This window comes from Sminthopsis crassicaudata, chromosome 3 (assembly GCF_048593235.1).
Source record: "Sminthopsis crassicaudata isolate SCR6 chromosome 3, ASM4859323v1, whole genome shotgun sequence".
Classification (NCBI taxonomy): Eukaryota; Metazoa; Chordata; class Mammalia; order Dasyuromorphia; family Dasyuridae; genus Sminthopsis; species Sminthopsis crassicaudata.
In genome coordinates, this window is record NC_133619.1 from 497,304,461 (window position 1) to 497,332,278 (window position 27,818).

The 27,818-nt window shown below is 37.3% G+C and overlaps 1 protein-coding gene across 1 annotated transcript in view; it reads right to left on the minus strand.

The window, feature by feature from the left end:
* Nucleotides 1-27,818, minus strand: part of FLI1 (Fli-1 proto-oncogene, ETS transcription factor) — a 156,679-nt gene that overhangs the window by 41,244 nt on the left and 87,617 nt on the right. Inside the window, 4 exon segments of the mRNA XM_074303827.1 lie at nt 1,358-1,426; nt 12,123-12,326; nt 18,495-18,552; nt 18,554-18,647. Coding sequence (XP_074159928.1) covers nt 1,358-1,426; nt 12,123-12,326; nt 18,495-18,552; nt 18,554-18,647 — 425 coding nt within the window.

A 27,818-nucleotide genomic window follows, 5' to 3' on the forward strand; every position in this document is an offset into this window, starting at 1 on the left:
ATAGAATATTGTGTTTAGTAAGATAAAAATTGAATTTTTCCATTCCAGTGCACAGATACCCTAAAATCTGTCCATGAACCCCTAAATCCATTAAAGTCATGTTAAGACCCTCTGCTCTGAATGATGTAGAATCCTTTTAGGAAAGTCTCTTGTAGCACTATACTTTCATGATTTAGAGACAGTGTTTCACTATAGAAAGTAGCATGGGCAATGATGATAGGAATGGTCCAGCTATCACAAACCTAGAGAGAACTGGAGGGTCGACTTCATATGGTTGCCCTAAAAAAATTCCCACATCTAAAGAAACCCAAGTGTATCAAATGAGGAAACTAAACTCTATGTTTTAAATTATAATCTTGTTGTTTATTTTGGTATTAAAGATCTACAGTCTCAACCTGAACTATATCTTTTTTCTTGCTCCTTAAGACTATGTCATTCATGCTAGTAAGGACTCTTCTATGGACATCACCTTCTCCCTTAAGTCTATTCATTTTAGCAACTTACATCCAGGTATTGAGTTCTGACTCATTCTATTAAGTTTTAGGCCTTGAAATTAATGGGAACTTTCTGACCCTAACTTTATATCCAAAGATAAAAGGTAGAAAAACTTCAATTTGAACCACAGAACAAACTTCACCTAAGGCCATAGTTGATTCTTTCACCTATCCCTGGTCAGGGTTACATTTTAGAGAATGGAAGATTTACTTAGTATACTATCCTAAATATAAGAAACAATAAATCATACACTGCAGTTCTATTTTGTTATCTGAGAGAAAGAAGAAAGAAGAAGAAGAAGAAGAAGAAGAAGAAGAAGAAGAAGAAGAAGAAGAAGAAGAAGAAGAAGAAGAAGAAGAAGAAGAAGAAGAAGAAGAAGGAAGAGGAGGAGGAGGAGGAGGAGGAGGAGGAGGAGGAGGAGGAGGAAAAGAGAGAGAGATTGAGAAGTAGAAGCAAAGGAAAAGATCAGAGATAAAGATAGAAAAGCAACATTGATATTTTTCATATTCCTAAGAACAAAAGTCACTCTAAATACTTTTTTTTTAGATAAGAAGGAGGAGGGGGAAGAAGAGCCTTTAAAATTAGATTAACAAGACTTCAACTTGTTATAAAATTGTTTTAATTCCTATAGAGAATAAAAATCATCTTGCATTGAATGATATTTCCATGGTATAACTTTTTAGCACATTGCCATGGAAGTCATTCATGTATTTTTCACAGCTATAAGCATAAGTAGGGAATTTCTCTATGGATGAAGAAATACAGTTAAAGGCTAGATCACAAACTGGTGGTTCTACACTCTTTCTGACACTTTATCAAGTTCTGTGTTTCACATAAAAGAGGAAAAGAAAAATTAACTTACCTTCCTTGGCAGTCAGTCTTGAGGACTGGTCTGTATGAGAGGGAGTATTATATGCAAGCAGAGAGCTACCTGTAAGGATAGAGAAACAAAGCTATAAATGATAGAATATCCAGAACCAAAAGGAATAGAAATATTACTGACTGAGACAAAATTAACTATTATATAATCATCAATTTGGAGCTGTATTCATGTTATCTTTTATGAGTTATAGTTAGAGCAACTATTCAGGTTTTTGGCTCCCATGTTTATTCAGGGTGGGATTAAATTAACTACATTGTGAGAAAGTATTCACAAAATTGAACATAATCCTGAAGTTCTTGGAAGAAAAATCAAATTCATAAAATATTAGTCCCTTTTAATAATGTTATCAATCCAGAGGCATCATGGCTAAGCGCTGGGAATGAAGTAATGGGTTAAATTCATATATAATGACTTTTTGATCACCTTGTGGATTTCTGGAAGAGAGAATATCAAACTAAAATAACTTTACTTTCCTATCCCACTGGTGTACTGATGTCCATCCTTTTTTGTAGTGTAATCATTGTTATGTTTGCTTAAAATTTTGTAGTTTCTCCTCTCTTTTTCCAACCAGATCACAGATTCTTGGAGTCTTAAAGCATGCCATAGATTTATTTTGTTCATTAAATAATTTTGTTTTGATCAGTTCTGGAGAATTTGGGGAAATCCCTGGAGAATGCTGAAGAATAGAGCTGGGAATCACTGCTCTATAAAGCAGCTAGTGTATTTTTAAGATGAGCAAGATATTTCTGAACAATCTTTTATTGGCTTATGAGGGCTGGAAAATACCCATTTAGGAAACAGGATTTTAGTACATGGAATTCCCATTCTCAGCTAAACTTTTCTTCTGTCTCAGGTTGTGAACAGGTAAAAAACCAGTAATTCTATAATCTGTTGGCTACAGGCTAATGGTTGTGCTCTTCAGAGAAAAGGATTGATAATTAGAACAATTTTAGAATATGAGAGAAGGGGATTTAAAGAGATTTAACTGACTGTTCAATATGTAGTCCTTCCTCAAATGAATATGACTTAATAATAGCTTGCACTTATATACTTTAAAATTTGCAAAGCACTTTAAAAATATTATCTGATTCTTCCTCCCAAACCCCCCAACAATTAGAAAGTAGATGCTGTTATCATCCCCATTTTACAGGTAAGGAAATAGAGGCAGTCAAGGGTTAAAAGTAACTTTGCCCATGGCCCCGTAGCTAGTAAGTATCTGAAGTGACATTTGACTTTGAGGATTTCTGAGCCCAAGATCAACATATCATTGATTCAATGAGAATTGGAAAGGTGAAGAAAACAACTCTTAAAATTCAATGGTATTATCTCAGTTTAAGGAAGGGGAAGATTGACTATGAGGCATAATGTTTGTCTCCTTTCTCAAGAAAATGAATACAATTAGAGTCTATCATAATATGACATTCTTATCTGCATACAAAGGCAAATTAATGTTCTCTAAATAACAATAAAAAGTTATAGGACAGAAAATCACCCAAAGGATCTTGAAAGAGCATAGTGGTCATGAACAGGCTGTAGCCAATTATAATGTAGGAACTTTGAAGACAAGGCAATGTAAAAGCTGTCTTCAAAGAAAGCTACTAATGGAAAGATCACCACAAAAGTGGGATGGCTAATGTGATCTATGTAACATCAAGATAATGAAAAGAAGGCCTCTGGGGTGGAATTATAGGGAGATAGGAACAAGAGCCTTACAAGATGGGCAGGAAGGGACTACCAGTATGGCTGAGAGAACAGAACGATTGTAATAATTAGAGTAAATAATGTTAACAGCAGGCAATAAAAGCCCAGTGGGTTAGTTAGCCATGTTCCCTGCTCCAGCATCATTGTTATCAAAGAGCACTACTGTAATAAGAAAGAGCCTTACTACATGGAAAATGACAAAGAAATGGATAAAAAGAATCATCAAGAATAGAAACAAGAATTCCTGCCTTCGTTTGGCCTACAATCTTTTCTCCCTGCTTCTGTCTCTTTCTAGAACTTATAAAACTTCACTGGTGAAGTACATAAAGAAGAACGATGTCTCTGAGGGAGAAAAGCCTTCATCATTAGTATAGATTTAGCAGAAAGCACAAAGCTTAGATAAACCATATTTATTAAATTTCCCCTTGGTGAAAATTCTTCTTCTGGCATATGTGAATTCCACAGGAAACTCTCAGAGAACACAGAGAGAAAGAGTTTTTTGACCTCCCTAAAGCTTGCATGAAATACATATTTCATGGTTACCTAGGAAAAGGATTTTGCCCTAAAGACTATTTTTGGTTCAAGTTTCACTCTTAGAAAGATTGCCTTTCCTGTAAAGGCTAGTGGGGGAGTTGAGTGTTTTAGCTTTCTTCCTGAAAAAATAGTGTTGCCTCCTCCTAATCCTTGTCTAACAAGTTCTTGGGGGCCAGGAAGCCACAATACTTTCTTTTCTTAGATGGACTTGCTAAGAAGTGATAGGATTCCTACTGGAGCCCACCCTGATGATATTTGCCAAATCTTTGCCTATGCATGCATTCCATGTGTGTTATTTGAGGATCATTATGTTGGAAAATTTCGCATGGAATTTGGCTCAGCATTGATGTATTGCTGAATCCCTAGGCTACCAAAGACCCCACCAATAAAAACAATTTCAGTCACAGAAACCAAGAGCTCATTTAGACCAATCCTTACTTGAATGTGTCACAAGTCCACTACAGCATCTCTGAGAAACAGTCATTCAGTCTTTCTTTGAACACTTTCAGGGATAGAAAACTCACTGCCCCTGAGGAAGTCAACTCTAGTTTTCTACAGTTTTAGCTGTTTAGAAGTTCTTCCTTCTAGTAATTCAAAAAGTGAATCCCTATAAATCCTACTTTTTCTCCCTGAGATCAGGCAGAGCATGTCTGATTACATTTCCATATGCATTCCTTTGCTTTTTCAGTGATGTTATTGATATGAATACTCCTTTGTCTGATGTGGATTGTAGCCCCTTTATCTCCCTTCTCATCCTGTATAATTCTTGCCTGCTTTAGGTACTAGTTGATGCAGTGGAAAGAACAAGTCAGGAAAACCTGAGTTCAAATTCTATCCCAGACATTTATTAGCTGTGAAATCCTGAGTAAATAAATTAACTTCTGTTTGCCTCAATCTTCCTCAACTACTTTGGGGATAGTAACAGTACCTATCTCCCAGGGTTGTTATAAATGAGTAATTTTTATTTATAAAGTGTATATCTTAGTACCTAGCACATAATAGGTACCTTACAAATGTTTATCCCTTTCTTTCCCCTTCCTTTGACTTTTTTTCTGTAACAGAAGATAATTATTGTATCTACCTTGTTTTCTCTTATTTGGGCTAAACATTCAACCGATTCTTGTGTGGAATGATTTTTAGTTTATCTAGCTCCAATTTTTTAATGTTCTATTTAAAATGTAGCTCCCCAAAACGATAAAAATCCTCAAGGATAGAGAACAACAAAATTAAAATTTCCCATCATTTTGAACACTCTATTTGTATAGAAGTCACTCAAATTTGCATCAACTCACAGAACTTGGCAAGAGAGAAACAAAGAAAGCCCCCTATATTATAATTTTACATTGTAATTATTTGTGGATATATTATAGCACTCTATAGATTATGATCTCATTAAATGCACAAATTTAACTTAATCCAGTCCTTGGTAGCCCCATTCTGACGCTTCAACATGGTGTGAATGTGACCCTGAGTTCCAAAAGGCTATGCAGTAGGAAACAAACTTTTTTTAGTGGCTCCTAACAAATTAGAAAGGCTTTGAGTATAACATGCTTCCCTCAGTTTCAAATAGCATGCTTTATATTCTGTTGGACAGTTAATGACATATTCACCATGACTTAAGATAACACTAAGATAGATTTTTCCAGGTCTTCCATGTGACCAGAAGGAAGATAAACCAGTTTCTCAAAACTACAGGCAGAACCAACTTAATATCAATCATTGATTCCATGGAAACAGAATTTTAGATTTTCATATTATGGAGGCAGTCAATTCCTTAGAGAACAGAGCAGCAAAGAAAATGAAAATGTTCTTGTTGGGGAGTCCACCAAATGAGTCAGGGAAGCTCATTGAGAAGTGGGAAGAAGGCTGAGTGTTCTAATAAACACTTTGTCCCATTCTCTTCCCTTCTTCCCTCAAATGTTAGAATAGGGTTTGAGACTTTTTTCATGGCCTTCTCCTTTTATAATGTCTCAGAGAGATTTTTGTAAAACAGCATTTATTAAATAAGCACTACTTGGGGTATGCCTGGGTGAGTCATAAGGACAGTCCCCAGAGGCAGTCACCATTTAAGTATGTCCACAGGTTTCGCTGAGGTCAAATTTCATAGCTAGTTGGAATAGACCCTGCAATAGCATGAATCTCTGACATCTTTATTGAGTCTGGCTAAAATTGGAGCTGTGTTTGGAGACTGAAAGAAGGGAGAGACTGCTATGGCTAATCTTTGAAGTGGTGATTGAATAAACCTTTATTAAACACCTCCTATCTGTCAGGCATCTGGAGGCAGTCTTCTCCAGTGACTAGAGCCCTAACCTTAGAGTCAGAAAAGCCTGAGTTCCGTCCTGCCTGTGACACATGTTGCTCATGTGACCCTGGGCAAATAATTTTACATTCTCAGCTTCCTCCCAAACAATCTCTAGCAATACAAATCTACATTAGTAGAGATAACTTCTCTTATTAGCAATTCCTAATTAATAATTACTTGTTAGTAATTCCTGATAACAATGAAATGATATATCCCACCAAAGAAATAAAAAAAAAGAAGAAATTCACAAGGCACTGTGTTAAGCAAAATGAAACAGAGATGCTCTCCTCCAGATACTTACTTTCTATTCTACCTGAATTGTTTCTTAAACCTCTACTGATTGAGTAGCAAATAAATACTTGGCTCTCCAAATTTTATTTCCTGGCATTTCAACACAGTTCTATACCCATTATTCAATAATAGATTAGCACCTCCAATCCTTTTATCAAATTTTACTCCCACTACCCTTCTTTTGCTTTTAGATTACTGCTATAGGGCTTAGGAGGCTGAAATCTCAACATGGATTTCAGGAGTAAATTTTATACACTTCAACCAGTTTGACTAACCCCCTGAATATGAGGAAAATCTGAGTCCCTCCTCCCCCCACTCCTCATTTTAAACTCTTTTAATAGTCCAAACATTGGTGTGTAATGTTGCTGGAAAGGATAAAGCATCACCAACTTAATTGCCCAGAGCCATCACCTTTGCCCGGCAGTCGAGGTTGCAGGTGGGAATGCCACAGAATGGGAAACATGTTTTCCATTAAAGCTTAAATTAAAAATGGAAATGGGGGGGGGGATCTTTTCTATTGCCTTCTTGCTACACAAGGTATTTGTTTCTCTTGTGTTGCCACCATTTGAAAATATAGTAATGTTTGTGAAAAGTCAGACTTAGACACTCACATACCTGTAAATTCTTCTCTTCAATGAGAGTAAATGGACTCTTTTCTCTCCTTCTTTCCTCCCTACCAGATGCTTTTCTTCTCCCAAACATCACAAAACTCCCCCCAGCGGTCTTGAGGGTGAACTTCTAGTAAGGGACAGTTAAGTTTCTTTTGAAGTCTATCCCAACTTTGGTATGCAAACATCTAAATCTCATTTCCCCGAAGCCTGCCTCTTATAAATATGGCCTTTGTCAAATGGAGTGAGTATGAGAAAGTACATCAACCAATTATCTCCAGACTTTGAAAAGCAGTGGAGAAGAAAGATAGGGCTAACTGTGCTGTCAAGTTTGGTTAATCTGTCTCACTCTAAGAGCCCATATAAAAAGCTTTTGAAAAAAGGTTATCTTTCCTTGTGAATAAAAAACAAAATATACTGTGGGAAAAGTGGCTTGTCCTTGGGAACTGGACAGAAGTATAAGGACATTTTAAAGGTGGTGGGAATATAAGAAGAGATCTTTCAAACCTTATTTCCTTAACCTAAATTGAATTTTCTGTCATAATAGTCCCTAAATCATTAACATGAGGTAGTTTACAAACAGATACCATAAAAGGGATTTGGGAGACCTGAATTCTAAGTATTGTTCTGTTATTCATCCTTTGTGTGACAATGAATAAATTAATTAATTTTTCTAAGGATTCAGTTTCTTCAGGTCTACAATGGGAATACTAATAAGATTTCCGTATATAATACACAAGGAGCCATCCTATACATAGGCATCATATACATACCTAGCAACTGTTACTTGTTAGTTGTCTGGGAGGCACTGTTTGCCTTTATATACTCATGTGGATTGAGGCTGTTTGGCAATTGTTCTGGGAAGTCTGAGTTTCTCCAGGAGAGTTAAAGTGGTCATAAATGATGAAGGGTCTGTTTCTTTCTGAAAAGTCATGGTGACTGTATGTACTGTGCATATGGATGGAGGGATGGAGGGATGGGTGGATGGATTGGTATCTATCAATTCATTTTGGAATAAGTTGAATATCAGGAAAAATTAGGGCAGACTTGGTAAATCCCAATGAGGTTGTCATCAGGCAGTGATTCTAGCAGCTCCAGTCAAAAACTATTTACATCCCTACTGTATTGTGGTAGAGTAGAAAAGTACTAGATTCAAAGTCAAAGGAGCTGAATTAATATCTATGTGATCACTGGCAAGTCATTTCACTTCTCTTGACCTCAGCTTTCCAATCCCTAAAATGGACTAGTTGATCTATTAAAAGTCTCTCTCTTCCTTAGTTAATGTTTATATGATTCCCTACCCTGGAAATCTGAACAATATTGGATGTATGGATAGGATCTTCGTCAAGCCATAGAAAAGCTCCTTCTTGGAACAACCTGATCTCAGTACAAAGAGAGAAGTCTTACTCTAAAAAAATTTCTGTTTTATACTGAATACCAGAAGATAGATACTTCAGAGCAACATCTTAACTGGAAGGCCTTGTGCAATACCAGAGTTCTCTACTCAAATTTTATTTCCTCACTCATCCTCACTATTGGTTCTCCTTGAGCTTCCATTGGTATAAGGGAAATTGCAAATATTTTTCTCATATTTAATGGAAATAGGAGACTTTCCTCCTTTTCTTTTACCCATCCTCCAAATGACAAAGCATAAGAAATACCTCCCTCAAAAATACCCTCTTTTCCCCAAGAACTGACCTCCCTCCATTAATACAAACATCCGCTGGAAATAAGTCCAGAAAAACAATAAAGTATTTAAAGGTGTTCCAGCATTGGGGAATTCCCAACAACTAAGACATCAGAGAAGAGCACAGCTGCCTGGAAAGAATTTTCTCCTATTCTTCTATCTTTCCTCCACGAGGGTTGACATTTAGGTATCTAAACTTGCTACCCAGCAAAACCCAACACTGAAGGAGTCCAGAAGTTAGAAAATAGAGAGTGAAACTAATATGTCTAGTACTAGGGACCAGAACAAGCTGATCAGAAAAATAAAATTTAAAAATAAGTGAATCTGGTCTGTTTTCTTTAAGGTGACTCAATGTAGGACTGGTCTCTCAAAGGGCTCTGTACATCTAGATCCTTGTCGTCTCCTCTTAGGGACTTTTTAACAAGTGCTGACTCCTTCCTTAATAATTATAGTTTGAACGCAAAACTCTATGGGTGGGACCCCTTGATTTTTTTTATTGGATTGTCAACAAGACACCAGTTCAAAGAGCCAAATGGGAACAAAGGGACTTTACAAATGCAGCTAGTATTTGTTTAGTAAGTAAGGCATTTTCACCTTAAAATGCTATTTTTCACCATGAGACTCAAGTATTATATACTGAGTCACCATGGAATACCTTTTAATAGTGGTACATATTTATTTTCACCTAGAACTGAGGTTTAGCTGAAAAATGTACTTGGTGTTACACAAGACATCATTAAGAAATCAGATGAAAGATATAGCTGGTGAGAATTTTATCAAATTAGGTTATCTTGAGTGAAATCTAGAATCAGGAAAGTGAGAATTCTAGAGCTATCTTCCTCTCTTCTATTCAGATCACCTATAAAGGACTATGTTTAATACTACAGACCAAATTTTAAGAAGGATAGTATCCAATTGGAATTTGTCAAGAAGAAAGTGGCCAGAATGGAAAAGCATACAACTTCAGGACTGCTTGAAGGAAGGAGAAGTTTTCAAAGGAACAGAATAGCTATCTGTAAGTATTTGAGGGATTGTTACATGGAAAACCAATTAGAACTTGTTTTCCTTTCCCATAAGATAGAACTAGGAACAATGGGAGAATTCCAGAATCAGTTTTAGGCTCAACCAGAATCATTCGACTGGTAGTCTACTAGCATTTATCAGGTGCTTACTGTGCTAGGCACTATGCTAAGCACATTTCCTAATAACTCAATCTACTTAAAAGTGGAATGGGCTACCTTGGGCTTTCTTTCATTGGAGGCCTTCAAACAGAGCTTTAACAATCATTGTTAGGAATGCTGAAGAGAACATTTCTATTTGAATTGGGGTTAGGCAGGATAATCTCTCATCTAAAGTTCCTTCCATAGCTGGCATTCTGTGTCATAATTATCTTTAGTGTTGTGTCTCTCAATATCTTTATCTTAGGCTCTAGTCTGTCTAATATTACAGCTAAGAAACAGGTAGGTAGGTAGGTAGGTAGTGCATCTGGTAGAATAGTAGACCAGAATCAGGAAGACATTCAAATCTGATCTCACATACTTACAAGCAAATCACTTAACCTCTACTTCAGTTTGTTCCTTTGTCATATGGGGATAAAAATAGCACCTAGTGTTGTAAGGATCAAAGGGGAAGAATTATAAGGTACTTTGCAAACATTAAAGTGTTATTATTGTTACTGAGCCATATAGTCAATAAAGACTTGAGAGGTGAGTGCTCACAAGGAAATAGCATTGTCTTTCTTTATCATGACAGGGGTTGTTAGTGTAAAGAAAACTGAACTATAAGTCATAATGCATGCATTTAAGTACCAACTTAAGTTTAAGTACCAACAAGAGTTTGCCCCCAAACTCTCTAGGCTTATTTCCTCATGTATAAAATGATCTCTAAGAGATTATAAAAACTTCTGTTGGCTATGTGACTGGTTTTTTTTCAATTCTATCAGAGACCATAGTTGTTTATTCTCTAAGTATTTATGAGCAAGGAAATGTGGACATTAAAATATACTAAATACTCTAAACAAAGGAAGAATGAAGTCATAGGTAAATAGAAGAGAGCAGAATATTCCTCTATTATGTGAAAGTGGAATTTTAGGGGAGGGAGGGAAAGAGAGAGGGGGGGCAGAGAAAGAGAAAGAGAGACACAGAGAGACACAGAGACAGAGAAGAAAAAGATAAAAAGAGATTCAGAGATAGAGAGAAACAGAGACAGAGACAGACTGACAGGCCGACAGAAAGAGAGACAGAGTGACAAAGACAGAGATAGATAGAGACAGAGAGACAGAGAGAGAAACACAGACAGAGAGACAAAGACAGAGAGACAGAGAGAAACCGAGACATTCAGAGAAAAACAGAGAGACAGAAAGACAAAGAGTCCTTTATATTAGCAGCCTAACTCTATCTTGAGCTAAGTAAATGGTATCAATATATCTATATACTTATATTTATTATATATTATTACATCATGCACACTTGTCTCTTTGTTATTCAAGATGTGATAATAACTTAGCCTGCAATCTCAGACTACTGCTAGAGATTCCATGGTCAGTTTTTATTTTGTTCTTAGAGAATACAAATACAATTATTCTTATTTCTTGCTGGTATATTATTACAATGTGAGTCAGAAAAATGGCAAGTCAGTTATTTTGTTGTTATTATTATTTTTCACTTAGTTTTGGTTTATTATAGTGAGTGCTGGTTGGGTTTACTAGCTGAATTATGTAAAATACTTTCTTGGAGGAACTTTCTGAGTTTAGAACAGTTTTTATCTTGTAGTAGGGAATTAAAAATTATAGCTTCTAAGCAATCTTACAAATAGGAAAGTTCATGAGTACTTTTTCTAGATGCCACTGGAAAGCTGAAAGCTACCCACTGAGCATTTCCCCCCCAAATATCTCCATTCTTCTATTCTCTTTCAATTATTTTAATTACATTAGAGTGCCAACTTCATGTTCCTTTAACATTAGTTGATTTTTTTAAGAAGAGTATGCTCAGAGCATTCTATATCCAGGGCTAACAAGAGTAGTAGGCAGTGAAAAGTTGGGGGTAGGTTAGAAAAGGAGAGAGTTAATATGCTGTTGTCAGGGTACCCAGGAGCTATTCAAAACTGAGAACCTTAGATCCATATATCTGGAGGGTTTCCTGTGTGGCTTTTTAAAAATAACTACTCAAGAAAACACTAGTCAGGCTGTCCATCTAGAAGAATAAAAATAACAGAGTCCCAAAATCTACACCCTTCTAGAGGTCTCATCCTCACTCCCATCCCATTCCTTTCCCTGTTTGCTTAGTTCATGCCCTTCTGTGAAGAAGTCACTTGACACTATTTCCCTTATACATGGGACTATGTCTAGCCCTCAGCAGTGTCTTAAAGAGCCAGTGTGGCCTTGGCAATTTTACAGGAAAAAAAAAGGATCCTTCCAACACAAACTGATACCAAGAGGATGAATTTCCTTTCCTTAAATCTGCCTTGGGAATTAGGCCATTCACAAAATATCTACTCCAAAACCCAAGCTATAAACTAAGGCTTAACACTCAGAATCTAATGTTGCTTTCCTGGGATAGCTTCATGTCTAACCTGAGGGCCAACACACACACCTACATCCCCAAGAGAGGGAGAAGCACTTACTTTCCCTGAGGTAAGTAAGGTGTGACCACAGTACATCTGTGTTGTACAGGGAGGTGGTTCGGAGAAAGTCCTCCTTGTTCATTTTACACAGTTCTTTGCCATCCATATTCTGGAACAAGGTTGTGTCAATGTCCATTAAGCCATACTCCTTTATTGCCCACTCCAGCCACTGGCGTACATGTTCCTGGGTCCACAGAGTCGGATCTAGATGAAGAAGAAAACAGAGTAAGCAAATGGTGTCTGCTTAGCCAAAAAAGCCATCCCTCCATCCATTCATCTTATGCTATTTTTATAAGGCCTTTCTCCAGGGGGAAAGTTTTTGTTCCCAGATGGGCTTTCCAACAGCACCCATCTGGGGACCACATCTGCAGCTGCCTGAACCACTTAGTATTTCTTAGAGCTTTTTAGACACTTCCTTCTATAACCTGACAGGAGACTCTTTCAATTTTTAGCAGAGATGCTGGTAATCTGAGCCTAGGCAGTGATAGCATGAAAATGAAAATAAACACTAATTCATAGATATCATCCTTCTCCCCACTCTGTCCCTAGTGCCAAAAAAAAATGAACAATTTCTAGCTCAGAAATACTATTGGTGGTCACATATCTTAAAGATCTTGAATGAATGAAGAAAATTAGATACTTAGTCTGCAATTATACCTTCACATCCAAAGGCTAAGACCTTTGAGATAAGCCAGGCTTAGTTTAATTTCCATCAGATGATCCCAAACATGCAGTTGAAATTCATGTGTTAATTAAAGTCCCATAAGCATTGGGCTGCTTTGTTGGACATAGAAAAATCTCTGATATGAGAGTGGATTGTCCTTGGGTCTGACAATAATAGTCACATAATAAATATTCAACATGACCACATACAAACCAAAGACCGGATTTTTGCCACACTGAGATCTTTACAATCTATTCCCAGCAAGCCAAGGTTTGAGGGGTTGAGAGGGACTTCTTTGATTGCAAACCAGTGATAAGCATCCCACAGTCCGTCCCTGGTGTCTAAAACTGAGGCTAAGAATTCTTGCTTCCTGCAGTATCACTATTGCTTCTCCAGAAGCAAAAAAAGCAGAATGCAACATAATGTGCTCTCTCTCTTCTTTTGGCTTTTCTGTTCCTTGGCATCATCCCACCTTCTAGCACCAGCTCTCCTCAAGAGCACATAACCATCTTCCGGCCTCCTGTGGGGTACAACTCCTCCTCAGCTCCCCACAAGGACTGCCCCATTCAGCAAATATCTCAAATTTCCTTTTCCTGCCCCCACCAATTTACCTGACCTCTGCAGTTACCCTGTTCTTTTGCCAAAAAATATAACTTCTCCAAAAGCCACACTGCACACATACTTTCTTTCCTCTCCTCCTCCCTCTCCTTCACCTTTGCCCCTCTCCTTTCTTTCCCTTCCTCCTTACTTCCTTCTCTCCCTCTCTCTCCCCTCTTGCTTCTCCCTTCTCTTTTTTCTTTTTCTTCTCCTCATTTCCCCCCCCACACACTTCTCTCTCTCCTTCCTTCTGCCCCTCCCTTCCCTCCTCTCATTCCCTCTATTACTTACCTGGGTATTTTTTTTTCTGTTTTATTTCCAGAAATTAGAAATTACCAAGAAAACTGGCCCCAGGGAAAGTGGAAACAACTTACAACTGTTTCAAATTTTGAAGAAAATATTCTTCCATTGCTCAATTTCAGGGAAGGTTCTTTCATCTGATCATTGCTCTTCTTAACTCCCTGCTTTATGTTACCACACCATACAGTCCCCTACATTCTCTCTTGCAAACTGTAGTTTTATTTATTTTATTATTCTTTCCCCACCTGCTTTTGGGCCCTGTCACAATATTATTTTTTTTCCCTCTGCAACACAATGACTTATAAATCTTCCACTCTGGATTATATTAAACTCTTCCAAATGCATTTTCTGGATGATTTAGATCTGGTTTATTCCAATCTAAGCTTAAAGCTGATGATTAATTAGGGCCTTCATTTATATCTGTCTTAAAATGGGACCATAAATCCATGCTATTGTTTTCAGATACTTTATTGCCTTGATTTGTGGACTTGCCCAGATGAGAGGCTTTCTCCCTAGTGCCCAGGAAACTGACCTGAACTACACCAAAGTGACCTCTGAGAGATGCTTAAGGATTTGGTCAGTGCCAGAAATGCCAGTGACTTCCACATTAAAATTCCTATTTCCTTGAAGTGGACTTATGAAATGAAGTTACTTTTTTTTTTTCAATTTAAAGGGACAAGTGACTAGACAACTTTTGGGAACAGAAAGACACTTCTCTGTTTCACAAAAAACAATAGAAAGAGCTCTGGTTATAGAAGCAGAGGATGTTAATGAAAATCTTGACTCTAATGCTTACCACTTATAGGACTTTGGGCAAATCCTCTACCTGATTTGGGTCACAGTTTTCTCATCTACAAACTGAGGAGACTGGACTCGATTGTACTTAAGGGCACTTTTATTTCTAAATCTATGACCTACATTTACTCCTTTTTCTACTCTTTGCTGAACTCACAACACATGAAGGAAGATAGTTCACTAGAGAAATACCAGATTCTGCCCTGAGACCCTGCTTTGAGACAACAGGCCTCTTGTTAAGAGTCCTTAGGACCATGGAATCAAAATGAGATGACTAATATAAAGTGCTCTGCAAACCTTAAAGCATTCTGGACTGTTAGCTATGAGTAATATTACTACCTGAAATGAGATGGTAATTACTATTGGTTCAGAATATTTGTCTGGGGCAGCTAGGTGGCACAGTGGATAGAGCACCAGCCTTGAATTCAGGAGGGCCCCAGTTCAAATCTGGTCTCAGACACTTAATACTTCCTAGCTGTGTGACCCTGGGCAAGTCACTTAACCCCAAACTCAGGGGGAAAAAAATATTTCACTGATAAACCTGGCTCTTATAATACCTTTATCAAATTGGTCATTGATACAAATTTTAGTTGGGGAAGGTGGCTAATGCACTGGATGAACAAATCATAGTTTTAAAAATCTTGACAGGCTGCATACACCATTGGGTTTAATTTAATAAAATGAATTTCATTTGAGATGGTTGTAAAGTCTTAAGTATGGCTTCAAAAAATTAATTTTACAAATACAAGATGAGGGAGCCCTGTTTATATGGCAGTTTGTCTGAAAAAGATCTGGAGGCTTATTTGGACTATAAGCTGCATAGGAGTTAATAGTATGATAAGGTAATAAAAAAAAATCAATGTAATACTGGACTGTATTAAGATGTGGATAACTTGCAAATAGAAGAGGAGATGGTCCTGTCATATTCTGCTCTGATCAGACCACATCTGGGGTATTCTATTAATTTCTGGGCACCAGGGAAGGCAACTAGGATGATAAAGGGCCCTTTGCTCATGCAATATAAAACTCATTTGAAAGAACTTCTCTAAACTAGAGAAGACTCAAGCACAGTAGCTATCTAAAAGTATTTGAACATCTACCATTTGAGAGAGTGATTAAACTATTTTGCTTGGTTTTCAGAGGTGAGCTATGGGTAGAAATTTTAGAGGCAAATTTAGGCTTGAAATCAAGAAAAACTTCCTAAAAATTAAAGTTCATCCATATGTAGGATGGATTGCCTTATGAAGCAGTAGGTTTCTAGCATTGTTGTTGTTCAAGCATCTCTGACTCCTTTGTGACTCTATTTGGGATTTTCTTGGCAAAGAAGCTGGAATAGATTGCCATTTCCTTCTTCTGCTCATTTTACAGATATGGAAACTGTAGCAAATAGGGTTAAGTGACCAAGCCAGGATCACACAGCTAGAAAGCATCTGAGATTGGATTTGATCTCACAGCTTCCTGATTGTGAGTCTGGTGCTCTATCCATTGTGTTACCTGGCTGCCCTAGAATTAGAGGTCTTCAAAGAAAAGCTGGATATCCATGGGTCATATCTGCTATTGTGAGGATATTTTTAGGTTCATGACTTGCACTAGTTAACACTATGTTCCCTTCTGAGACTGTTTCTGGGATATCATGTCCTGTGGTGAGATAATCCGGGTTGCCAGTTTTCTGAACTTTCAAAGGTATGAGAATAGGATGGGAATGAAGACAGAGTCAGTTATCAAAGGCCTGAGGAGACCAGCCTTGGATTTTGGGTGGGACAGAGTGACTTGGCTATTCAGTTTAAACCTACCCTAGTGCCAACACTATGTTTGAGGGAAGAATGGCTTTATTTGGCCTATAGACATATACAAGAGAATAGGATATAAACATTCTAATGAATTCCAAGAAGGGCAGAGAGACAGGAGATCAAGAGTAGTAATAGGATCACGAAAGGCAAAAGAACTTTAACATTCCTTGCAAATAGTTTATAAGATTCTGTCAGACCCATAAAACCTACATGGGCCCCACCCTTGTTTCTCCAAGGCCTTTGCCTCTGCCCCTACCATATCTAACTTGGCCCCATCGACACCTGCCTAACATTCTTTGTTCAAGGGGAATATTAAAACCAAAAGAAATAGGAGAGACACAGAATACATTTAAATTTATTTTAGCCAAGCTAAGTTCTTTAGACCTGATAGTGCATTTCTTTTAGGGTTTTTATATAGCATTTGCATGGGTTCTTATAAAGGGACATCTAACTCCCCTGCCTTCAAGCATAACTGTATTTATACTCTCATAATTGGATAGGTGCTTATCCTCTATGAAAGGTTTCCATGATAAGATATATTTCAACTCTAATATTTCATAAAACTCACAGTCATGAATGGATAAGTTAAGATGGAATAAGTTAATCTGATTAGTCATCAGCTAAGCTCATTTGCACCATCATGCTTAAATGATGCTTTTTAATTGGTCTCTTTGACTTAAGTCTGCTCTACCATCCTTTACATGGTTGTCAAAGTAATATTCTTAAAACATATATGTGACCATGTCCCTCCTTTGCTCAAAAAACAAAACAAAATAAAAAACCCCAAACAAACCCAAAACCATGAGTGACTCCCTATTATCTCAAAGATTAAACATAAACTCTTACATTCAGCTTTTAAACTGCTTCACAATCTGACTCAGGACACATCATTACCTTTCTCTTTTTCAATATTCCTCTCAACTTTTTTTCTTATTGCTTTTTCTACTGTCCAGTTTCTTAAACTATGGATTGCAACTCCATATGATATCTCATAACTGAATATGGTGATCACAAAATTGTTATTTTCTATCAGTAAATGCTTGATTTATATACCTATTTTATACACCCATGAGCCTGGGGTCGCATAAAAAGTTTTCAGATAAAAAGGGGTTGTTAGTGGAAAAAGTTTAAAAAGGCCTGTTCTACAGGCATTCCATTTTATACCTCTCTGCTTCCCAACAGGTTGTCTCCTATGATAGATATAAAAGTGATTCTTATTTATCTTTGCCTCTTAGAATCTCTAGTTTCCTACAAAATTCTTGCTTTTTCCAGCATAGCTATTTTCTATACATTTTGTGTTTCTTTGTATGACTATATGTTGTACCTCTCAATAGAATACAAGCTCCTTGAGGGCAGGGTCTTTCATTTTTATCACTGTATCCTCAGCACCTAACATAATTGTTGGCAAATATTAAGTCTTTAATAAACATTTGTTGATTGGTCTTGATGCTAATGGAATCAAAATAAAGTTAATTATAATTAGAATCAAAATAATATGACTAACATAGCAATAAAAACTCCAAACCAAGGAAAATGTGTTTATTTTGTAATCATGACTTAACTCATTACACACATGTTAAAATATTCCATTTGCTAAATATAGTTGTTTCTATTTTAAAATAAAAATAGTATTTGGCTTTGATTTTGGAAAGGTGGAACTCACAAATGCCAAAATTTATGAGTCTGATGGACAGAACAGATTTCTTTAGCTACCCTTCTACGAGGCAGAAGTATTAGAATGTAAAGCCTGGCTTTAGTCCTCATTATAGACCAGTTATTAATAATTATTAATACTTGTTGTGGTGTCATCAGGGTCTTGGAAGAGAGTAGGAAAGAAGTGGAGCTTGGCAATCAGTTGCTACTCTTCTCCACCTTATTATTTTTTCATAATTTGGATTGTGGTGGCTACACCATAATATTAATAACTAGCATTTTTATGGTGCTCTACTTTTTGCAAAGCATTTGATCCTTATGGCAACCCAGAAGGTAAGTGCTATTAATTATTCCCATTTTACAGATGAGCACACTTGAGGCTGAAAGAAGTCAGTAATTTGCCTAGGGTTACACAGAAAGCAAATGTTTGAGGCAGGTTGTGAGCTCATGTTCTCCCTAATTCCTTTTAAATGATATCATGGCTCTCTGGCATTTTCTGATCCCATATCTGCTGACCTAGAAGAATACAAAACTAAAGCGTATAACTAAAAGAAGATCCCAGTTTCAAAATACCTGCAGGGACGATGACTCTTCTCTCATTGGTGGTCATGTTAGGAGGGGGACCGTTTTTTCTCATCCATGTAGGTATTATAATTCATTGGATTGGACTCGTTTCCACCAACTAGCTTGCTGCATTTGTTAACACTGCAGTCTACTGGAGACTCCCTAAAAATGGAGGAAAGCAAAAATACCGTAAGGGTGTTGTCATCTTTGGAGTCTGCTCTAGCCAAGTGGCTACCCAGACATAAAGGCAGTCATCCACCAAGTTCAGAGGACACATATTATTTCTCGGAGAGATACGGAGCTCTTTAGTAATTGGGCACAATGTTTTCATTATCAGTAATAATAATAATAATAATAATAATAATAATAATAATAATATATAATAGTCATAGCACAATATAGTTTATAGCATACTTTTACATAATTTTCTCATTTGATCCCAATATAAACCCTATTATTTAGACAGGCAAATGGCAATAATGATACTAAAATAATTAAATTATTTCAAGAATCTATCATTTAATCTGTGTGGGTTCTCTCTCAACTCATATAAATTGGGGTCCCCTTAAGACTTGGCAGACAGTCTCTTGGGGTGGCTGTGAGCCAACAATTAATTCTTCTCCAGTAACTGGGAGTGAGCCTTCTGAACTTAGACAGGCTGGGCCTTGGATGACAAAGCATCCCAGTTCTGTGCCTGAGGCCCAGATTCAAAGCCTTTCTAGCAAAGAAGGACTTGCCAGAGCTTGTTATCCAATGACCAAGGCTTTGAAGATCCAGTGTGTGAGGAAGACATTGATTTCCTACTTAACATTATGCTTTACAATTTACAAAGTACCTTTCATTACAGGGATTCTTCTCCCCATTAAACAGAGGGAAAAACTAGTTTAGGTGGTTTGCCCAGGATCATACCTCAGAAAATGTCAGAAACTAGATCTTCTGACTTAGTTTCTGTGACAAATCAGTTTCAAAACATCTGGTTGTCAACTGAGGCAGAAATAGAACTCAGGAGTCTTGATTCCCAGTCCCCTGTAAGATAAAAGTTACAGGCCCTAAGCCTTTGTACCCTTCATGGCAATATTCACAAAGGAAACAATGCGGACATGCTTAATGCAACTCAAGTTACACAACAGAGTCACTCATTACACAAGTCCCAATTAGTGCTTAACATCTTGCAACATCCATGCCCAGATATAGTCAGAGTGACTTGTCCGTTTTACCACAAAAGCAAAAAGCAGATGCATGAGCCTGGAGTATTCACCTTGGTCTCATGAGTGCTGATCCCTGGAGGTAAAATCCACATAGGATAACTGAATACTCCTATTCATTTCACTGGACTCAATTCAGTCCTAGTTTTTCCTCCCATGCTGCCCAGGCTCACCATGAGAAAGGGAAGGACCCTGGGCAGAAGAAGAGCCAAAGGATGTTGCCCAAAGGCCAAAGGCAAACTGTTATAATTTGGGGGGATTACTGCTAGGGTTATAACCAACAAAGAACCGTGAAGAGAGATGCTTTTCTTAAGGGCTTCCAACCAAGGTTTCAAACCCAGTAAGTTCAGATAAGGTTCAGATAGACAGCTTCAAGCTCCAGCATATTTGTCTGTCTTGTTCTTGCCAATGACCCAAGCATTGCTTACCATCATTTTTTTAAGACAGGCGGATGACATCTCAAGATGGTCTAAAACAGTATTTGTAGCCGAGGATCCCTCAGGGCTACTCAACCAATGTGGTAGCAATGCCGCAAAAAAAAAAAAAAAAAGAAAAAGAAAAAGAAAGAAAGAAAGAAAAGGGGGGAGGGGAAATGTGGCAACCTGGAGAAAAGCCACTAACCCAGAGGGAAAGAATTATAGCACAGTGCACCCCAAAGACCCAGGCAGGATAGAGGAAGTCTGAGCACATTCAATAAAGAAAATTAAATGAATTTGTTTCTTAATCTGAAGGAAAAAAATATTGAAGATCACTTATCATAGCTGGGAGATAAATGCTCCACTGAGATATTAGAAGTCAGACGGTAATTTTTTCCTGATGTCTTACAGGGGAAAACATGGCCTGAAAATGAAAATAAGATGTATAACTTACACATGTTAGAATTTAAGGTTTTACTATTCGCCTACTGTTTTTCCAGGCAGAGACCCAAAAGCCAGCCTTCAGAGTCCCAAATTGCTGAAGGTTTAATGTCCCCACAGCAGTTAAAAGAAGCAGTAAGTAGCACATCAGGGCAGGGATTTTTTTTTTTTTTGTTATTTCATTTATTTATTTATTTTAGCAGAGTTTGGTGAAATTGACTTCTGCCTGAAGGCTTGGCTTCAGATGAAGTACCTCTGAAATGCACTGCCTCTGGCTTAAACCCTACTCTGTATATTTCCCACCCACCCCCAATCATTGGGGGCCCTTTCTTATTAGAACTAGTAGGCAAAACAAGAAAAACAGAAGGCTGGAAGTTTCAGTCAGCCTTTAATAGGGGAGAGTGACTTTTTTCTTGATTAGGGAAAAACTACAGAGTGGAAAAGATAGAAACTGAATAGGACCTGTCTGTGTGCAAAGGGAGAGGAAGAGGAAGGAAACCTCTAGAAATCATAAGGATAGGAAGATAGGGACCAAGGGGTCATCTGATCTCTGCATTTGAGACTTTCCCCGGTGTGGTGCTGGAGGAGGGAGATGGGTAGCTGTTTTCACCTCTGACCTAATCCTTTGGGGAATTCTGGGTTAAAACCTAGCCTCATGAGAAGTAAAAGGAGAAAAGTGGATTCTCATTGTAATAGAAATTTTTGAAGCTTCCCAAAATAAGATGTTAGTGGAAGATGTTTCATGTTGTTACTGATAGCACATGCTAAGTCTTGCGGTTGTCCCTGTTATTAGGGACCAAGAAAAAAATGGATGGGGTTAAATTACAGGTGTTGCCTAAGAAAATGCTCCGCTAAGATTAGAGAAAAGGAAGCTTGCATCCGATAGAAAAGAGAGAAGTCTTCCATGGAAAAGGAAAAAGAAGCCTCCCAAAATAGAAGGGGACTCAAAGGAACTAATAAATGTCCCGAAAAAATGTGGGAGAGTGAAGTGGGACTGGGAAAAAATGAAGATTTCAAAAAAAAAATTGCTGGCAAGCATTGGATATTTGTGTTAGGTGCCCGTTTTCTTTGTAATAGTAGGGCACTGGTCACATACATATGACAAGTTTGTTCTCAGATTTCTGTTTGCTACATTCCCTCTTTGCTGCCCCACTATTGTATACACATCGTGCCCCCACTGTCTTTCAGGGTTATCCTTGTGGCTGACTACTTTGGTGGGAATAATGGGTACCACTTAGATCCCCAACTCAGGAGTTAAGAGCTTCCATGAAGCAAGCTCTTTTAAGCTAAGTCCCAACCCCCAAATCACAGACAACGCGTTTTTTCGGGCCAATCTTCATCTAAAAGAACCAATTTGGCCATCTAACTTCAGAAAACTCACACTGTTCAGGAAGAGAAAAAAAAAGCCATACCTGCCCGACTGCTAGGTCTCCCTCCATTCTCAGAGCTCCAGAGGCATTATGATCCCCCAGAGACTACACAAGCCTCTCTCCCTCTCCCATACACTGAACAACTATTGCTTCTGGTACAGGTGAAGCACAACATAAAAGCTACTCTTTAACAAGGCAGCTGGAGCCTATGAAGAGGGCCCGATGAAAACAAGAGGGAGGGAGCAGGGGAGGGAAAGCGGGTTTTGTTCTTCAGCCGGCCGGCACTGCCAGCTAATCGGTATTGAGACCTGTGCTTGCAGCTCAGAGGGTGTCGGGCCATCAGGCAGCTGGTGGCAATAAGATAGGTGATTGAAGAGCCCTGGGCTGCCATAATGGAGCTGGGCAAAGGGACTAAGAGGGCACAGCTTAATTGTCTCCATTGCAGGGGAGGAGTAAAAATATAAGTGCAGGGCATCAGGAGAGAAGAAATACTCTAGACTAGTTCTGCACACCAGAGGCATTTTTGGGGGGTCCGTGATGAGCATTACATCTAAGATCAATCAATCTGAATTCAAATCCCAGGGCTGCTACTGCCTGCCTCTGGGATTTTAAGAAAGTCACTTAGTCCCTTAGGACTTCAATTTCCTAGTTTGTAAAATGAAGGGAATGGAATAGATGATTACTAAGATTCTGCAATCTGTAAAATATATGTCCCATCTAGAGTTTTTTATGTACTTGGAGAAGTCTTAAAGAATGGATACCCTTTTTATTTTCCAAATGGCAGATAATTTAAAATGGATCAAGAGGATTTGAAAGGCTGAGGAAGAGGAAGAGTACAAAAAGCAAAAGTGTAGCCCCAGCCTTATTATTTGAAGAGCTCTTTTTGATAGGTGGTGTGTGGTGGAGAGAGAGCATCCAACTTAAATTCAGGAAGATTCATGTTCTGTCTCTGATACATCCTGACTTTGCAAATCTAAATAAGTTGCAACGTCTCTGTACTTTAGCCAAGCCTCATCAGGAGCTCCAATGCATTGATAACATCAAAGCTGGTTAGTGAGAGAGAGAGAGAGAAATCCTTTTTTACACCTTCCCAAATCTGCATGGAAGCAGCTAAAACTAGGTTAACCCCACCTGAAGGGAGAGGAAGCTAGGTGGCTCAGTGGACAGTAGTGAGCTACGCCTGGAGTCATGAAGACCTGAATTGAAATACAGCCTCATTCACTAGCTGCATGACCTTGGATAAATCTCTTAATCTGTTTGGAAAGGAAATGGAAAATCTCTCCATTATCTTTGTAAAAAAAAAAAACCAAAAAACAAAAAACCCAACAAGGTTCTGAAAAGTGGGACACAACTGAACAACAAGCCCCATCTGAACATATCAGTTCGCATTAGGCTTATTATAGCTTAAAAAGAAAGGTTCTTGGGGACAATCAGTCAATAAGCATTTATTTAACATTTACTATATTCTAGGTACTGGGATAAGCACTGAGGAACATCATAATGTAATTAAGTTAAATAAGTATAAAGAGTATAAAAAATATGAAAAGACTTTTATGAAATAGTGCAAAGCAAAAACAAAACAGCTTATATTTTGTATTGGGAGACAACAAGCAAATAACTCTGTATATACAAAAAGCATGCAATGTAAATGCCAGATAATTTCAGAGGGTTGGTATTAACTTTGGAAGTTAGGATTAGGAGAGTAGGCAAAGTAATTGGTTGAATTTAAACTGAATTTTACAAGAAGCTGAGGAACTAAGTGCCAAGAGGCAAAGCATTCTAGGTTGTAGGGGCAGCCCATACAAAAAAACTGACATTGGGAAATGGTGTGTCATGTGTGACAAGCAGCAAATAGGCCAATATAACAAGATCCTATGGTACATGAAAGAGAGTAGGGAAAGTGTAAGAAAGCTGAGCACTGCAGAATTGACACTTTGAAATGGTAGTACTGGAGAAGACTTTTAAGAGTCCCTTAGACAGCTAGGAGATTAAATCAGTCAATTCTAAACTATCTTTGCTAAATATAAAGAGGACTTTGAGGGAAAAATAATTATCCCAATATTTTGGTATAAGATCAAATAAAACAAGATCACTCCAAGAGATGACACTGGAAGAGAGGAACATCATAATGTAATTAAGTTAAATAAGTATGAAGAATATAAAAAATATGAAAGGACTTTTATGAAATAGTGCAAAGCAAAAAACAAAACAAAAATAAAAACCTGAAGCACAGGTATGTATATGTATATGTAGACGTATGTAAATTATATAAGAGAAAAAGTAAATGGGATGAATAAACACTCCTAATGAAAACTTAAGAAAAAGTGATTAAAAACATTATGACATTTTAAGCTAGGTGATATAGTGGATAGAGATCTGAGCCTGAAGTCAGGAAGATTCATCTTCTTGAGTTAAAATCCAGCCTCATACACTTTTTAGCTGTGTGACCCTGGGCAAGTCACTTAATAGTGAGGAGGAAATGGCAAAATATTTCAGTATCTTTGCCAAGAAAACCCCAAATGGGGTCACAAAGAGTCAGACATGACAAAAACTATTAGCTCCATTAAATGTAAATAATCACAAAGTTTAATTGAATTGATGCTTAGTAAAATATTTATAATCAATTGTTTTTCAAAAATTGGAATAAAACAGTGAAAAAAAGAGAAATGAATCACATCTTCCATTTTCTACAGTGATCCATTTCCCCTGTTTATGATGATGGAACCATCTCATTTGTTGCTCTCCATAACCTTAATACAGTCCAAGTCTATGAGACAAAGGCAGTGCCAGTTAGGAAAAAGAAGTTAAGAAGAGCACCTGTACTAGACCCAATGTATCCATAATGGAAGTGACACAATTTTAAAGGAAGGAGAGAAATAATCATTTTAAAAGCACCTACAATGTACCAGGCATGGTGCTAAATACGTTGCAAATATTATCTCATTTAGTTCTCACAATTATCTCTTTTTTATAGTTGAAGAAACTGAGGTAGACAAAGGAAAAAGGATTTGCCCAAATCACAGAGGTCTAAGGCTGAATTTGAAGTCCTTATTCTTTGCCTGGTGCTTTATTCACTGTGTTACCTCATTGCTCTTGATAGATTCTTGTGAAACAATTTTTTTTTTTTTTTTTTTTTTTTTTTTTTGCTGAGGCAATTGGGATTAAGTGACTTGCCCAGGGTCACACAGCTAGGAAATGTTAAGTGTCTGTGTTTTGATTTGAACTCAGGTCCTCCTGACTTCAGCGTTGGTGCTCTATCCACTGCACCACTTAACTGCCCCTTGTAAAACAATTTTCAAGCTATTTCAAAGCAGGAAAGATTACAAAAGAATGAAAAAAAGATCAAACATACGAAAAACATAACCAAGAAGCCATCAGGAGTTTCTCAGTGATGCTGTTATAGAATACTGGACATGAAGAAGACCTGAATTCAAATCCTGCCTTGTATATCTATTGTATGATTCAGGTCAAGTCCCTTGACCTCATTCAGTCTTAGTTACTTTATAAAATAAGGAGCTTGTGTAAAATCTCTCTCTGCTTTACATCTATGATGTGTCATCTTTACAAAAGTCTTTGAGATTGATCTGTGTACATATAGAAATAATCTTAATCAAATTTCCACCACAGTTTACTCTTTAGTCAGATACTTATGATTCTATGAATACATGAGAAGAAAACAGGAAGACTTTTGTATAAGATTTTCTACAAGAACCACATCTTCAAAGCCATACAACTGTCTGAGGTGCAAAGAATAGAATATCCTGTTGTCTATTGTTTGTTGATGAAAAATACAAAACAAAACCACCTTTGACTCATAGAACATAATGCATCCTTAATGACCCTCCTGAGACAATACCTCCACACACATATGTTAAGATCATAAAAAAAGTCCTATGACCAATACAATCACAGAAATAACTTTGAACAACAATGTGCTGAGTATCGATATCAAGGGAGGTATAAAACATGGAAACAATGACTAATTTAAGTGCTATCGATGTCATGGAGAATTCCATGAATACAAACAAGAGAGGGATACTCTATGAATGGTGAGCTCCTTTAAATGTTCCTGTTCACATATGACATAATACTAACTGTGTTAAGCACTAGAATGTTATAAAAATTCCTCACTAAAAGCAAGTCACTTGAAACAGATTTAAAAAATTACATTGGGATAAAAAAAAGAAATAGAATTCAGCTTGCTCAGACTGAAGCATGTTGATTGGATGAGTAGCCCACTAAATCAATGATCAGAATATATTTTATAAATATACACATAAATATATGTATATATATAATATATGTGTGCATAATAAATATTTCTATATAGATACACACATATACACACAAATAGCATAGACATATTATATTGACTCTCTAATAACTAGTCTAATAACTATTAGTAACTAATAGTTACAGATTAGATCCAAAATTGCATTGAGAGTAAGCTTTTTCATTGGGGATTTGAGATACAGCTACATATGCACATCTACATATACATGGATATACTTACATACACACATATGCACATTCATTATCTGTGCATATATGTGTACACCTATGTACACAAACATACACATCTATATACACGTATGTCTAAGTATACATGCAAAATATTAAAATCATAGATACGTATGCCTACATATCTAATCATATATAATATGTGTGTATATGTGTATGTACATATATACAAACATATAAGAGGCAGTGTGGTATTACAACTAGAGAGCTTCCTCAAAACCAGGAAAACCCAGTTCAAATCCTGCCTCTAGCTATGTGGCTCAGGCATAATTCTCTAAACAGTCTTTCTGTGCCCTAGGCAATTTTTTCATATTATAAACTACAGAGAAGATGGCAACCTGCACTGGTAGAGGGATTTTTTCACCTGGAAGTTCCCTACAATAATGAAAACACAGGAGTAGTCCATAATAACTATGTGAATTTATATATTTCCATATACAAGAGAACGTATAGCCACCCCATGACAGGAGCTATAAGTAGACAATTGACTAAGAGGAAGAGACAAGAATGTATTACCTGTGGGTAATTGTTTAGTCCTTTCAAGAATCTCTAAAAACTGTCTTTTAAAAAAAAAAACCAACACCAGTCTTCTCATGGTAATGCTATATGGCTACTCGTTGTGGATAAGATCAAATAGATTTAGAACTGGAAGCTCTGTAGTCATTTTACAGATGAGGGAACTGAGACTAGAGAAATTACATGTTCTCTCGCTCAAATTTTCAAACAACCCAAAGGATATTGGAAAGATGCGTAGAGAGAGTTACAGCATACCACCAACAAAGATATATTCATAATAAAGTCACATATGATCAGAACAGGAGAGATATTACTCCTATTGTAAGAGGGAAGGGCCACAAATGGACAGACTGTGTGCAGCGCTGGCACCTATGGGTGTTAAAACTAATGAATGGCTTCCATTATACTGGGAGGATCTTTTAAGAAAAATCTATGGAAAGACATGGGCAAGAATCCCAAAGGCTCAGGATAAGTCTAAAGGAACTGTAATCCATACCCTTAGAAGGAGTACTCTCACTGATGATACCAGGTCCATAGAAACTGTGGATTTAATGAGCAAATTAGGATGTAATGGACAGAACATAGAGCTTAATCTGAACTCATAAACACAACTTCACACACAAAGTTGCCAGTGATACAGAAAGCAAAAAATGGAATATTCTTTACAAGCCAGGCAGGTGAAACAGATATGACAGGCATATACTAACATTCTATACATGAAAAAAAAATATCAAGAGGATATATTCCTTATAGATATGCAGTTCATGCAGCCATATAGTGCTTTTACAACTCAAAACTCAGGTTCCACACCATGCACATAAGGCAAGCAGTTCATGCATTTCCTCTCCATAAATTGGTATTCTT